This window comes from Thamnophis sirtalis, unplaced genomic scaffold (genome assembly GCF_051295495.1).
Source record: "Thamnophis sirtalis isolate CommonGarterSnake01/CBP01778 unplaced genomic scaffold, rThaSir2_p1.2 scaffold_2, whole genome shotgun sequence".
Lineage (NCBI taxonomy): Eukaryota > Metazoa > Chordata > Lepidosauria > Squamata > Natricidae > Thamnophis > Thamnophis sirtalis.
This window is the reverse complement of record NW_028261382.1, coordinates 118,713,148-118,730,069: the sequence shown is the minus strand read 5'-3', so window position 1 is coordinate 118,730,069 and position 16,922 is coordinate 118,713,148. Positions and strand designations below refer to the sequence as shown.

Here is a 16,922-nt window from a genome sequence, read left to right as displayed (position 1 = left end):
TCTCCGAAGGCAGCCTGTTCCATTAGTTGATTGTTCTTACTGTCAGAAAAGTTCTCCTTATTTCTAGGTTGAAACTCTCCTCAATCAGAGTCCATACATTATTCCTTCTCTGGCCTTCAGGTGCTTTGGAAAACAGGTTGACCCCCTTCTCTCTGTGGCAGCCCCTATCATGTTTTCCCTGGTCCTTCTCTTCACTAGACTAGCAATGTCCAGTTCCTGTAACCGTTCTTCCTATGTTTTAGCATCCAGATCCCTAATCATCTTTTTTTCTCTCTTCTCTGCGCTCTTTCTAGAGTCTCAGCATCTTCTTTATAGTGTGGTGACCAAAACTGAATAAAGTATTCTAGGTGTGATCTTACTAAGGCTATATAGAGTGGTATTAGTATCTCACTTGATCTTAACTGTATCCCTCTGTTAATGCAATTTAGGATTGCATTAGTTTTTTGGTTGCCACTGCACACTATAAACTCATATTTAATTGGTTATCCCAATAGTCCATATTATTTCAGACACTGACTTACCTTACCTTTTCTAACAATTGCAACTGGATAACAGCTGTGAAGCTCTTTAAATACAAGTGTTTAATATTGTTCTTCATGCAAATTTTTAGTTATAAGTACCAATATTTTAAAATACTTACTAATACATTCTGGCAGATGTTTATCCCAGTGTCCATTCGGCTGACAGACTAAAATTGAAGACCCAAATAAAAAATATCCTGGACTGCAGTCATAAAAAACAACTGTACCGTAGGTAAAATTTCCATGTTCTATTTTGCTTTCTCTTATAGAATTTCCAGGGATTCCTGGATCCGAACAGTTGACCACTAAACAAGAGCAATAACAGAAATTGACATGGCCTGTATATTTCACATTAGAAAATAATATCAAAGTTGTGTAAAGGTAACATTAATTAATGCTTGAACATAAAAACGGTGTGTTTTAATGCATTTTTTGTTTACTAAAAAACTTGAAAAATGTATGCATTGTATTCTGTACATATACATTCTATAATGTATGTATTCTGTAATGAGTGATGATTTTATATGAATAAAACCTAATGCTACTGTCTCTGTCTCTGTAACCCTACATAATTAATACTGAAGTACAGCAGTACTTTTTAATATCCACATTCCTTTTTAAAAATGAGTTACCTTTATTTCCAATTCACATCCATTAGGAGAGAAATACTATTAATGAAAATGCTTTCTTGTAAGTAAGCATACACATCTTGCTTATAGGTAACCACATAATTGCATAATCTTCGTATATAATATTTAATAAGGAGCTCTTTGGACAAACTTCCTAAAGCTAATATAAAAGATTGCAGCACCTGCAAAATATTGCCCTGAATGAAAATTACATTTTATAGTCATTATCTGTCTTGTCAAAAATAATTAGGCAACTTATTGAGCATACCTAGTGTTCTTGGTCTGCACAACAGTATATCTTGCTAGATCGGCCCAGACACATTCAATAATTTCTATCATGCTAACCAGCGGTGCAGCTAAGTAATTTCAAACTCTGAACTTCACAGTCTTACGCTTTCTCCGTGGCAGCCATATCCATCACATCAGCTATAAAGCATGCATTAAACATGTTTCTCCTCCCTATCATCATCATTCTATATGGAGAAATCGTTTAAGTTAAGGGCAGTTTCTCATTTTTAACTAATTTTCATCACAGCACCATAGGAAATAAATAAATAAATAGCATTGGTGTTTGCTGCTCTGATGATTAAAGCATTGGGTGAGAAAGAAGTGTCCTTTAGTGGGAGAAATATACCAGCACTTATCCCAACTTGACTGATTTGAAAAGTTAAGTCTTATTATGTGAGTTTAGAACTTGGTCAATAAGGAGTCTCAGAAAATTTCAGAGTTGCAGGTTAGATGAATAGAACAGAACAGAACAGAACAGAACAACAGAATTGGAAGGGATCTTGGAGGTCTTCCAGTCCAATCCCCTGCTTAAGCAGGAAACCCTACACCAATTTCAGAAAACTGAAAGAAAAAAGCCACCTACTCAAACTTTAGAACATAACACAGACATACACAAACCAGAATAAAAATAATAAAATAAAGAAATATAATTATGAGCAACATATGAAGTTTACATCTAAGAAAATAACACAATGCATTACATAAAGTAAAAACATAACTCAACAGTAAGAATTGCTGGAATGCTAAATAAAAGGTAAGTGGCAATACAACACACTTCAGTATGGATTTTTAAAAATTACTTTTTACACATTTCCTGAATGGTTTTCATAGTGTGATTACTGCTCTGGCTCCCCCCCCCCACTTTCTTTATTTCCTACTATTAGGGAATAGGTTAGCTTAACTTTTCATATAAGGACTTGCTCCCTTGAAGTTATTTAAGAAGTTAACTAGCCGCCAACAGACAGTTTTGATTAATTTTTACACTAAGTAATTTATTTCTCAGGATGTTCAAGAACTGGTTTGAAAGAAAATGGATATACTGTAAGCTGTTGTTTTTAAAGCAACTCATTTGTTTCACTTTCCCCTTTTAAAACAAATGAAATTTCCTGGATGTTACAGCTTTTCAAAAAGAAACTGCAATCAATACACACATTAACTTTGAACTTTAGAAAAATAAAGCTTAAACTATTATAAATTAATGTTCAGTGACCCCCTTCAAATCATTTATCTTTTCCAAGTAATGTGTTAATGTTAAATTATCAGAAGATGCAAAGTTTTTTTAAAAGAGAACATCTAGGTTAGGTTATAGTAGGTTTATTTCATTTATATGCTGCCCTATTCCCGGAGGGACTCAGGGCGGCTAACAAACCCAGGGGAGGGGGTGATACAGACAAGGCAAAAACAACAAACAGGATACAGAGAAAATTTAAAAACAATCAACAGTCACACAATTCGAGCGGGGAAGGGAACTCATCAACCCCAGGCCTGTCGGAACAGCCAGGTTTTAACGGCTTTACGGAAAGCCTGAAGGGAGGTGAGGGTCCGGATCTCCGCGGGGAGTTCATTCCAAAGGGCTGGAGCAGCCACAGAGAAGGCCCTCCTCCGGGTGGTCGCCAATCGACATTGGCCGGTAGATGGAATCCGGAGGAGGCCTAATCTGTGGGATCTGATGGGTCTTTGGGAGGTAATTGGCAGCAGGCGGTCTCTCAAGTACCCAGGTCCAATACCATGAAGGGCTTTATAAGTGACGACTAGCACCTTGAAGCGTATCCGGAGACCAATAGGCAGCCAGTGCAGCTCATGGAGGATAGGTGTAACGTGGGTGTACTGGGGTGCACCCACGATCGATCGCGCGGCTGCATTCTGGACAAGCTGAAGTCGCCGAATGGTCTTCAGGGGCTGCTCCATGTAGAGTGCATTGCAGTAGTCCAATCTTGAGGTCACAAGGGCGTGAGTGACTGTTGCAAGAGCCTCCCAGTTCAGGTAGGGACGCAATTGGTGCACCAGGTGAACCTGGGCAAATGCCCCCCTGGTCACAGCCGACAGATGATGTTCTAAAGTCAGCTGTGGATCCAGGAGGACTCCCAAATTGCGAACCCTGTCTGAGGGGCGTAGAATTTCACCCCCCAGCCTGAGAGATGGAATACTTAGCCAATTATTGGGAGGGAAACACACAAGCCACTCAGTCTTGTCAGGATTGAGTGCAAGCTTGTTTACCCCCATCCAGACCCTAACAGCCTCCAGGAACTGATACATCACATCAACAGCTTCACTGAGTTGTCACTGGGCGGACAGATACAACTGTGTATCGTCCGCATACTGGTGATATTTTATCCTGTGCCGCCAAATGATCTCACCCAGCAGCTTCATGTAGATGTTAAACAGGAGGGGGGACAGGACTGAACCCTGTGGCACCCCGTATTTCAGGGGCCTAGGGGTTGACCTCTGTCCTCCAACCAACACCGACTGCGATCTGTCTGAGAAGTAGGAGGAGAACCACCGAAGAACGGTGCCTCCCACCCCCACCTCTCGCAACCGCCGCAGAAGGATACCATAGTCCATGGTATCGAAGGCCGCTGAGAGGTCAAGAAACACTAGGACGGAGGCATGACCCCCGTCCCTGGCTCAGTGCGACCAAAGCAGTTTCCGTGCTGTAGCCAGGCCTGAATCCAGACTGAAAGGGATCTAGATAATCGGTTTCATCCAAGGACCACCGGAGCTGAGAGGCCATCACTTTCTCGACAACCTTCCCAACAAAGGGAAGGTTGGAGACTGGACGATAGTTATTTAAGATGGCTGGATCTAGAGATGGCTTCTTCAGGAGGGGTCTCACCACCGCTGTCTTTAATAGAGGGGGAAAGAAGCCCTCCCGAAGGGAGGCAGTAACTATCGCCTGGATCCAGCCGTGTCACCTCCCTGCTGTTCGCAACCAGCCAGGAGGGGCACGGGTCCAGTACACACGTGGAGGCACTCACCGCCCCAAACTACAGAATTTGTGTAGCTCCAAACAAACACACAAAAAAAATGTGAAAAAGACGACAAGCATATTAAGAAAAACAAATTCAGAGTACATTGGACATGGTTTTATGCATTGTTTCATGCTTCATTTATTGTGGAAAGTCTGTTACCTGCACACAAAATACTTCTACAAAAGTAGGTTACCAATAAAAAGTTCCTTAAATATAAGCGATTCCATAAATATGTCCATAATGTTCTTTTGACAATAATACAGGGACAATATGCTGTGATATTTTTATTTTATAGCATATGACCTTGGATTTCCTGATAGTTTTCCAACTACAGGTAGTCCTCAACTTACAACTAATTGCATAATAACCATTTGAAGTTATGATAGTTTTGGAGAAAAAAAAGACTTATGACCCAGATTGGAAGTTCTGAAGGCCACCTCTTCCATGGTCACATGAGTGGATTGTGGGTGCTTGGTATCCCACCTGCATTTACAGCCATTTGTGATGGTTATGTGGCTGTGTACAATATTTTTGTTAGCAAACTGCACTTATTTCCTTGTTGTTGCAAAAAAAATGCCTGATACAAAAGATGGTGAGCTACTTAACAAGTAAGTTAAAATGGTGGACACAAATACGGTCATAAATTGAGGACTATCTGCATACATTAATCAAATACGATTGTGCCAATGGTGCATTAAATGGATAGAGGAAAATAGTTGTAGCTCTGGGTTGAAATGAGGGTTTCTTGATGCTCTCTGAGCTAAGCTGTTTATTGAAGACATTTGATTATCCAAATTATATAACATTATCAGTGCACTATGCACACATGATGTTACCCAGTTTGGGTAATGAAACATCTGTAAGAAAACAAATAAGCTCAGAGAGTACGAAGGATGGATCATAGCTAGCATTTTGAACATTAGCTGCAGACATTTCTGTAAATTAAAAACAATTTGAACAGAAGACTAAGAATAAAAATATCCAAAGTACTATTCCATTTGATGTTGCCTAACTGGAATATTAATAGCATAGTCCCTAGCATTAAAGTCCCCACCCCTTTCATTAAAAAAAATACTATCTTTGACATATCTCATCTATCAAACTTTCCTCAACCCTTACCTTTGCATATAGGTGGTGGTTGACTCCACTGCCTATTTGCCTGACACTGGGCTTTTGTTGGTCCTTGCATAACATAGCCAGTGTTACAAGAGAATGTCACAACATCATTGAAATTGAAACCATTCCCACTTGTTCGTCCATAAATCGGGCTCCCTGGATGACCGCAACTGACAGCTAATATCAGAAGAAGAAAAAAAAAGAAGGAATAGTGTTATAATTAGACTACATAGCTAACAATATTAATCTCTTACTTTGTGAGATATTTTGGAGACTACACAGGTGATTCTACGCAGAAAGGAGAAAGTGTTGCATGAGAAAACAATGGTGTTGTCAGTGTACACATCCAAATCATTAATGGTCTAACTTGTAAGTGTACCCTATATTTCAGAATGCTGAATACTGAATCATACAAAAGCTAAAACTGACAGAAGAAAGAGTAAGGTGACTGGGATAACAGAATATTTTGTTGCAGATTTTATTTTTATAAATTAAGTTTGTTCTCTCCCTACTGATCTGCAAAAAAGTAAATAATCCTTTTATATTTTCTTTACAGTCCAGAAATACTAGGGATCACTAATATATTTAAATTAAATATATCCTAAAAGTCAATTTAAAAATATATCAACTAATGCCGCAGGTTGGAAAATATCCCAGAAAAGAAAGGTTAAGTTTTATTTACAACATATATTTTGTTTCATATGTCGTAAACTCCATAAGATAATGTTTAATGAATCTAATGATTGGTTAAATTCATGGACCATAAGAAAGGCTGAGGCCAAAGAATTGAGGCCTTTGAAATATGGTGCTGGAGAAGATTCCTGCGAATCCCTTGGACTGCAAAGCAATCAAACTGGTCAGTCCTAGAGATCAACACTGACTGCTCTTTAGAAGGCCAGATCCTGAAGATGAAACTCAAATATTTTGGCCGCATAACGAGAAGGCAGGAGTCACTGGAGAAGACCCTAATGCTGGGAAAGATTGAGGGCAAAAGAAGAAGGGGATGACAGAGAATGAGGTGGCTGGATGGAGTCACTGAAGCAGTTGGGGTGAGCTTAAATGGACTCCGGGGGATGGCAGAGGACAGGAAGGCCTGGAGGAACATTGTCCATAGGGTCGCGATGGGTCAGACACGACTACGCAACTGACATCAATGATATGTTGAAGAAAGAAAGAAAAAACCAATAGGTGGTGATAACCTATTGATATGAATGCTATTCACTATTACTGACACTTTCACATGTTGAAACCTGAACATCAAATTCTAATGGCTATATCATTGTGACTATATTTATTTTCCATTTTATTTATTTTTCAGGAAAATAAATACTGAATTGAACGATACAAGAAGATTTGTACTTCTAAATTATAGCAATATATAATATGGTATTTTAATAGGATTTCATTATAAAACTAAATTTTAATCAATAAAATATGTAAAATAATATCCTGTACAATTATAAATTAAGGTGGGGGTTTTTTTGGGGGGGGTCTTTCAGTGTAGCACTGCTTTTTCCAAGCACTGTAGATACAAATGTGCTGCGATCCTATGCTTCTGGCTATGAATTCTTGGCATTATTGATTTATTATGTGCCAATGTCCACTCTTAGCAACTGCATGAATAGATTTTCTCCAGGAGAATCTGTCTCCAGACTGGTCCTTCCTAGCCCCAACTTATCTGAACAAGAAAATCCTAACTGTTAGCTCTTCTTCCAGCTTTATCTCTTTCATCATCTTAGAAAAACCAGATATCATAAAACACATGATAACCTCTGTTGTGTTACTTACGCACACAGGATGGAAGCTGACCAGACCAGTTGTGATCTTGCTGGCAGATCCGTACAGAAGAACCAATGAGCCTAAAGCCAGGGCTGCACTGATATACAACAGTGTCTCTATATCCATAATTTTCACCGATCACTTGACCATTAACGATAAGATCTGGAATTCCACAATGACCCGCTAAAATAAAGCACAAATATGGATGCAACATTAGTTAAAAATGGGGACACCATTCTTCCTCTTCTACCAATATGATTAATATTACTCTTTTGTATTTGCTATTCGGATAATATATTTCATATTTTACCTTTTATCCCATGCAACTTATGTCTTCATTGAATAAATATTGTAAGAGTCAAGAAAATGGTTGAACTGTTAGATTTCAATGCTACTGAGTAACCTTGAAATAAACAGCTATCTGTGAAAAGTCAACTAGATGGCTATTTCTTCACAATCTCTCTGAAGCATTTTTATCATAATAGCACAGAACTGGCAAAAAACAAGTTTTCCCACAAATAATTCAGACCCTATATCTCCACATCTTCCTTGGTCACATGTAATGTCAATTAATCCTACTTTGCTGAACCAGTGATAAATGTTTTAACTATTGTATTACTCCAAAATTGGATTAAGGAGCAAAATATATGAAGCTCTTTATTGCCATTCCTGTTGGAAACTTCATTTCTATCTTAAGTGGGAAAAGCAAACCTATCTCCAAATTAATTGTGCCAGGAGTAGTATGCTTATCCTTCATGAATTTTAACTGTATTCTTAAGTGTGTGTGTGTGTGTGTGTGTGTGTGTGTGTGTAGGGAGAGGTCATTTACCCACCTTTCCAGCCACTTATAGTTAAATGTATTAGAAATGGCTGTCGATATTTGTTAAAAATAACAATAAAAGCTTAACTGTTGGCTCAACTCCTTCACTCACAAACTCAAGTTAATACACCTACACTAAAGATGAAACTGCAATATTACACCTATAGCGTGAGAAAATTCATTTCCACAGACACACAAACCTCAATTCTCTTCATTGGCTAAGTGCTAACACGCATTAGGGCACAGCCCTCCTTTGGAAGAAAATGATATATGAATTGTGGAAATAAAATAATGCAATTTTCGATATGTGAGAGCTCTAATTTACAGTCAATTTCATCTCCAAGGAAACCACTCTATCCCCCCACCTCATCTTCGAGAATGGCTGTTTCATTATGCTGTGAACAAGAGGATGCACAGGGATTTTAACAATGATAATATTACAGATAATTGGTAACTCTTTACACGTAACCATCCCAGAGTGGGTTGTTTAATTCCCTTTCTTTTCAATGAGTGGGAGCAAATCCCCAGCCACTTCAAGTACTTCAAGTTCTTCTTTCAATGATGTCTATGATAAAGAGTGGAAAGATGTCTCTTTGACCATGACAAGAACATGAGAACACCCACTACAGTAAAAGCCTACTAAAACTTGTATGGTTTTTTTAGTCACACTAAATGTTTAGTCCCCTAAAGAATTCTCCTGCCTTCTTTAGAGAGGAAGAAGCTTCTTGGATGAGAACCAAAACGTCTTCAAAGAAAAATCAGAAAGCCCAGTTGACTCTAGAAAAAAAGCATCTTTAGCCCCCTTGTTCCCAACTTTCTTTTGATGATTTTCTTTTCTATTTACATAATTCTTACCCCATTGCAATGTATGCCTAAAAATGAGGCCTAAAATTTAAAGGAGCTTTTTTAAAAATATGAAAAAGTTATTCAACTATTGTCCATAACAAAGAAACACTTTTGATTACTTCTTTAGGAAAAGAGAAAAAAAAAACTTTTCTCAAGTTCTGGTCAGAATCCACTTCAATTCATTGATTCAATCTCAACCCCACTGAGACCTCTTCTGGGTACTATAGTTTTAAAAAAAACTATAGTTTTAAAAAGTGATGTATTGCAGAAAGCTGTGATAATTTTGTTGCGATAACTGGAGAGCAGGAAGCAGCAACAAAGCTGCTATGTCAGTGTTCCAGGTAACACCCCTAATGAAAGAAAACTCCAAGACTTTAGTTTTCTCAAAGTTCCATTTAATGAGAGATGTCATATTGGCACATCTGGGAAAATCCGAATCTGAAAGCTTCCAGGTGTTCCACACCCAAATGAAAGACCAAGTTCCTGCATCCACATGTCCACCACATGATCCAATCAGGCAGCATCCAAAACTGGAGATGCTTCCCAGTCACCTCACCGCAGATGCAGGGCATGATGGCCTTGATTTTCTGAGAAAGAATATTATTATGACTATAATCACCCACACTCTCTCCCGCCTCCCATTTTCCCACAATAGAAAATGTGGCTTAAGTCCCAAAGGTAAAAGACGGCTTCCAGGTCTGACACACAATCTAGCAGAAAGGTGTTGTGTTTGTGCGGGGAAGGGGGGAAGGGTAACCTTTCTTGGACATACAGATTTTTATGTGTGTGTTTCTGAAAAAGAAGAGACAGGAAAAAGCATCAAAATACCAAGAAAAAGCCCAACCTTCTCAAAGCTACAGACGGTGCCTTTTTCAATCTTGGGTTCTCTACAAGAGATCTGGGAATTTGATGGGTCTACACAGGATTTTACTTATTCTTAGTACTGCACTGTTCTGGACCGAGATTTCTGATGTTATTCCAAGGAACTACTGAACCTCTTGGAGTTTAGAAGTACTGAGCTGGTACTACTTTTCCTATTACTTTCCACACTCTCTGTAGTTCCTCATTCATGGTGTGGTACTTCTGTAACTTCTCATGCGCCTAATCAGTGCTGAAATCTATTTTTTTTTACTATCGGTTCTGTGGGTGTGGCTTGGTGGGCGTGGCTTGGTGTGGGTCATGTGACTATGTAGCCATGTAACTGGAGAATTAAAAGACAGAAACTCATTTAACAATGTCCTACTGGAGCAGGGTTGGACTAGATGACCTCCAAGTCCCTCCCAGCCTTGGATTATCCTCTGAAGCTGCATCTGGTGCCAGGTTTGTAGTCCTTCCTTCCTCTCCTTTTTCCTTTCCTCCCTCCTTCCCTTTCTTTTTCTTTCTTTCTCTATTTTTCTCCCTTTTTTCTTTCTCTCTTCTGTTTCTCTCTCTCTCTTTTTTCCTTCTTTCTTTTTCAGCACCCCCACATCCCATTTTTGGCCTAGCAGGCCTCAGGGAAGCCTTCTGGGAGCAAAAACGGACTCCCACCCCCGTTTTTGGCTTAGCAGGCCTCTCATTATTTAATTTGTATATTAGAATTATATTCCACATTTCATTCAGGAGTTCAAAATAGCATATGTACTACTCCTTCCTATTTTTCTTCACAACAATAGGCCACTGAAATAGGGTGGCCTGAACAACTGTGAGTACCCTATATCACCCAATTAATTTCCATGGCTGAAGATGGAGTAAATACTGGCTCATCACAGTACCAGTCAAACACCTTATTCATTTCACCCTATTGCCCCTCGTGTTTTCTTCTTTTTGTAAAGAAATTGACAAGATTTTGACAAAAATCGACAATACTCAAGGGAAGTATTATTATACAAGTTAAATACATATATAGCATTAATAGCACCCTGGCAACCCATACAAAAGTACACATTAATATGGTTTCTTTAACAATAGCAGCTGATTTTATCTTGTGTATTAGCCATAAATTCCATAATTATAATTACAAGGCCTGGCAGATTCTTCATATTTTCATGATTCCCTGGTTAATCTCAACTTTCCTACTGCATAATGCAGAAAAAAAGATACATGAAAAGATAAACCTGAAAAGGTAATCTTTCTCGGCAAGATTCTGATTACATTTTAAGAATTTTATCTGAGAATTGTGATAGAGAAATAGCCTCAGTTTACTGACAAATTGGTATTTTCCTCCCCACTTCTCCTCCTCCCCCACTTAGACACTGCTCCTTCAATCAATATATCTCTAAGTAGAAGGGCATCATCAAGATTGTTTCCTGGTATGCAAAAAGGGTAACTCCAAAAGGAACGTAATTTCACAAATGAAATGAAATGAAACGACAGAAAAATAGATGTGTTGCATGTTTGTGAAACTAGGAGGAAGGAAAAATATGTAATAGGTCCGAATGAAGCTAGTCTGTTCTTGAGGAGTGATGTTGACAAATAAATGCATTAGAATAGAATAGAATAGAATAGAATAGAATAGAATAGAATAGAATAGAATAGAATAGAAGAGTTGGAAGGGATCTTGGAGGTCTTCTAGTCCAACCCCCTGCTTAGGCAAGAAAGCCTACACTTCAGACAAATGGTTATCCAACATCTTCTTAAAAACTTCCCGTTTTGGAGCATTCACAACTTCTGGAGGCAAGTTGTTTCATTGATTAATTGTTCTACCCTGTTTCCCTGAAAATAAGACCTCCCCGAATAATAAGCCCAATTGGACTTATGCTAAAATAAGCCCTCCCCCAAAATAAGCCGTCCCTGAAAATATTGCAACACAGCAGCAGTCATGAGGTGACCATGCTCACTGCCTCCTGCACCTCAAAAATAATAAGCCCTCCCCCCAAATAAGGCCAAGTGCTTATTTCAAGGGTCAAAAGTAAATAAGACCCTGTCTTATTTTGGGGAAAACATGGTAACTGTCAGGAAATTTCTCCTTAGTTATAAGTTGCTTCTCTCCTTGATTAGTTTCCACCCACTGCTTCTTGTTCTACCCTCAGTTTTGGAGAATAGCTTGACTCCCTCTTCTTTGTGGCAGCCCTTGAGCTGTCAGAACACTGCTATCATGTCTCTCCTAGTCCTTCTTTTCATTAAACTAGACATATCAAATTCCTGCAACTGTTCTTCATATGTTTTAGCCTCTAGTCCCCTAATCATCTTCGTTGCTCTTCTCTGAACTCTTTCTAGAGTCTCCACATCTTTTTTACATTGTGGCAACCAAAACTGGATGCAGTATTCCAAGTGTGGCTTTACCAAGGCATTATAAAGTGGTATTAACATGTCACCTGAATTAAAGTCAACGTGCATAGTTACTACTGAAAGAAAGAACTAAAATGTATGTCAGAAAGACATATGAATGTCTTATTTTGGGGAGGGGGTGCATATGGAAGCAGGAATCCATTGATTAGTGATAGGTATAGTAGTTTCGAGTTACAACTGTTCATTTAGTGACTATTTGAACTTACACCATTGAGAAAAGTGACTTATGACAGTTTTTCACACTTAGGAGCATTGCAGCATCCCCTTAGTCACATGATTAAAATTTAGATTGTTGGCAACTGACTCATATTTATGACCGTTACTCTGTCCCCAGGTCACATAATTTCCTTTTGTGACTTTCTGACAAGCAAATCAATGGGAAAGCCAGATTTACTTAACAACTGTGTTACTAACTTAACAACTGCAGTGATTTAGTTAACAACTGTGGCAAGAAAAGTCATAAAATGGGACAAAATTCACGTATCAACTGTCTTGCTTAGCAACAAAAAAATTAGGCTCAATTGTATTCGTAGGTCGAGGACTACATGTACATTGCAATGTATGGTAACAATAATGACAATGAATTATGAGAATCTATCTATCTATCTATCTATCTATCTATCTATCTATCTATCTATCTATCTATCATCAATCAACTATCCATCCTGCCATCTGATGAGAATTGTGGCTTGTGGAGATCTCTTTAGAAATAAGTCTTTTCATTCTGAATATGTGGCTTAGACATTAATTTATTTACAAACATATAGCAAAGGAATTTATATAAATCTAAAAGCATGAATGGTTTGACTGTTCATGATGAAAGCTTGATAAAATTAGTGAAGGGCAGTGGTGAAATTAATTTATTTTTTTTACTACCGGTTCGGTTGACATGGCTTGGTGGGTGTGGTGTGGCTTGATGGGTGTGTCTTGGTGGGTGTGGCAGGAGAAGGATACTGCAAAATCTCCATTCCCACCCCACTCTGGGGCCAGCCAGATGTGGCATATGCTGGTTCTTCAAACTACTCAAAATTTCCGCTACCAGTTCTCCGAACTACTCAAAATTTCAGAACCAGCTGGATTTCACCCTTGGTGAAGGGTGCATCTGTGATGACTAATGCTGAATGAGATATATCATTAAGAAAGTTTGAGGGGAAAAATGAAGTCAAAGAAATGAAAAGAATTGTAGGTAGAAAAATAATGGCTGATGCGTTTTTTTTAAGGATTAGAAGATAGATTGTCCTAAAAGGATGAATGGGACACATATGTTAAGGAAAGGATGTGGAAACTTCATGGAATAGAGTTAAAAAAATTATATTACAGTATAGCATAATAGTATATGGAGTTACAGTAGTGGAAAGAATGAAAAAGAATGATTTACAGAACAAATGTGGAAACGTGGCTGAGGAAAAATGCATTTAAGAGAATTAAGCTGAAAAAAAACCGAGGTTGAAAGAAATATAATGCATAATGTATAGGCAAGGAAAAAAGTTAAGTGCAAAGAATATCACCAGAAAGAGCAAGGAATACTAAAGATTAAAAGAGCGAGAAAATGAGAACAATTTTGATGAAATAAAAAATTGTTTGGGGAGTGGATTAAGAAGCTAAACAATGAAATCCCTGCAGAGTTAACTGATTTTTTAAAAAGATATATTATTCAAAAGTCAAGTTAATAAATGCTAGAGGAAGACTTTAGAAATTGTAAGTTCGTAAGGGAATAAAAGCGAGAGATTCCTTTTGGTGTAAAGGTTTAAAAAATCAGGTTAGTAACTAGGACAATGTTCTATTCCCACTTTAGCCACAAATCTGGCTGTGTAATCTTGTGCCAGTCCAATTCTCTTAGTCCCTGGAAGAAGGCAATGGCAAACTATTTCCAAAATTTTGCAAAGGACTTGTCTCGATAGTCCACAGGAGTCAAAAACTGACTAAAAGACACAGGTTTATGCATATGCACACACCTAGAGACACACACACACACACACACACCCCAGAATGGGGCAGAACAATAAAACTGTAGGTGTTGAATGTTCAAAAGGAGAACATGCAAATATCCTTTGTGTATACATTTTTCATGTGCCAACAATGGATCTCTGCCTCAGGCATTGGAAGAATTATGTTACTCTTCCTCTATAGCGATGGAAAAGGCAGAAGAATGAAAAGCAAAACTACAAGGGAATTAGGTTGTTAGATGTACTCGGGGAAACTATTGGGCAGAATTCAAATTGATAAAGAGTATAACTACTGACAAGCAACGAAGTTTGGGAAATAATGAGTTTATCCTAGACAGGGAGCCTTGGAGACATATCAGCTCTTCAGAAATGTATGAAAAAATATGTATGTTTCTTAATTTAGAGAAAGAGTATAACACACGTAATCCTTGTACAATAATTCATTTAAGCAACCACTCAAAGTTACAATGGCACTGAATTACAACCAGTCCTTGCACTTATGACCAACACAGCATTCCCCACGATCACATGATTATAATTTTACATATTTATGACAGTTGCAGTGTCCAGGCTTATGTGATCAACCATTTGCCACATTCCCCGCATGTTCTGACAAGTAAAGTCTAAGTGGAAAGCAGGATTCACTTAACAACCACATGGTTCACTTAACAACCTTTACAAAAAAGGTCATAAAATTGGGCATGACTCATTCAATAACTGCCTTGCATAGTAACATAAATTCTTGACACAATTGTGTAGCTAAACTGTAGACTAGGTAAAGGTACAGGTTCCCCTTGCACGTATGTGCTAGTCTTTTCTGGCTCTAGCGGGGTGTGTTCATCTCCATTTCAAAGCCGAAGAGCCAGCGCTGTCCAAAGACATCTCTGTGGTCATGTGGCTGGCATGACTAAATGGCAAAGGTGCACAGAATGCTGTTACCTTCCCATCAAGGGTGGTTCCTATTTTTCTACTTGCATTTTTACATGCTTTCAAACTGCTAGGTTGGCAGAAGCTGGGACAAGTAACGGGAGCTCACTCCATTATGTGGTGCCAAACTGCCGAGCTTACTGATTGACAAGTTCAGCATCTTAGCCAGTGAGCCAGCATGTCACCAAATTGTAGACTACCTGTAATGTAAATAGAATTATGGCATGTTTTGCATATGTTGAAGGCTGCTTGCTGGATGGTATCAGTGTGGTACATGGAGGAGGTAAAAAATGTACAAGAATAACTGGAATCCTCAGAAAAAATGGTTTAAAAGAGTAATTAGATCAAGAATGCTTGCAATCACATTAGATATGAATAAAGAAGGAAATACAGTGTAATTTGGAAAATTGGGCTTGGACATTCTGGCAGGAACATTGTTACGGATGTGAGTATATGTACAAATTTGTATTCAGATGATGTTGTCTGAGAACCAAAATGACTTACAGAAGAGTGTACGAGTGAAAGAAGAATATTGATCTGAAAATTAAGGTATCAAAGGCCAAGGTAGTTGTATTTGACAGGCAAAATGGGATGAATGATTGCAAGTTACATAAAATTTAACAAAAAACTAGAGCAAACCAATCCATTTGTGTACCTTAGATGGTAGCTTGTTTACAGGGGGAAAAATGGCAAAAGGGCTGAAGAAATTTTAAAGCTGGGTAAATGTCGGCAATATGCAATCTTTTGTGAGGAATCAATATTTGTCAGAATAAGCTCCAACAAGCTGTACGTAAGAGGATGCTTCTGACCACTTTACTATATGAGAGTGGGGTATGTCAGGAGAAACATCAAATGAAGTTGAGTAAAGTAGGCATCAAAGCATCAGGAGTGGATAGATGCTCCGTGAATGATGTCTGAACAGCAAATGTGAACAAGCAATATGAAAACTCTAAGTTGAAGGTGCTTTGGTCATACAGGATAAGTGGAGACAGAATTGCAAAACAAATATACAGTATGAGCTAATAGTGATCGGAAGGGACAAAAAAATAATGTGATGTTTGGAAAGAATCATGGAAATGTTGAAAACCTGAAAAAGGCAGAGGTGAAAAATCTAAAGAATAAAAAGGATTGCATGGACTGGTGTATGGACCTCATAGAAGAAAGAAAATATTTCAATGATAAACTTGTACTGTACAGGGATTGGATTTGCTATAAATTATTTCAACTGTTTCCTTTTCTTATCCAATGCCTTTAATCTTTCCAGCTTACCATTCCTTACTTTTTTTCTATCTTCTGAATAATGTTGTTTCTTCTAACCGAGTCGCTGAGGGATATTTATAGATTTAAAAGTGTGTGGATTTTGTATGTGTGTGTGTTATGTATGGATATAAAATAGGAAGCCAACATTGTCCAAGATTAAGCAATAGCAATAGCGCTTAGCACTTAGACATATATCGTTTCATAGTGCCTTTACAGCCCTCTCTAAGTGGTTTACAGAGTCAGCATATAGCCCCCAACAATCTGGCTCCTCATTTTATCCCCCTCGGAGGGATGGAAGGCTAAGTCAACCTTAAGTCAATGAGATTTGAACTGCTGAACTGCAGCTAGCAGTCAGCTGAAGTAGCCTGCAGTACTGCACTCTAACCACTGGGCCATCTCGGCTCTTAGCTTTTATATAGCACAATTACTGTCTTTTTTGATAACATTTCAACAGAAAGACATTCGGTATATAGAATGGTTCCACTTAGCTTCCCCCTCCCCCACCTCCCAAAAGTTAAAACATTTAAGACAAATAACTAAATGTTGCAGGAACC

The 16,922-nt window shown here is 38.3% G+C and overlaps 1 protein-coding gene across 1 annotated transcript in view; it reads right to left on the bottom strand.

Moving 5' to 3' along the window:
• CSMD3 (CUB and Sushi multiple domains 3) overlaps positions 1 to 16,922 on the bottom strand; it is a 669,496-nt gene that overhangs the window by 65,836 nt on the left and 586,738 nt on the right. Inside the window, exons 54-56 of the mRNA XM_087706764.1 lie at positions 7,312 to 7,485; positions 5,527 to 5,700; positions 641 to 826 (exon numbers count right to left, since the gene is read on the bottom strand). Of these exons, the coding sequence (XP_087562890.1) occupies positions 641 to 826; positions 5,527 to 5,700; positions 7,312 to 7,485 (534 nt within the window). The remainder of the gene's footprint in view (positions 1 to 640; positions 827 to 5,526; positions 5,701 to 7,311; positions 7,486 to 16,922) is intronic.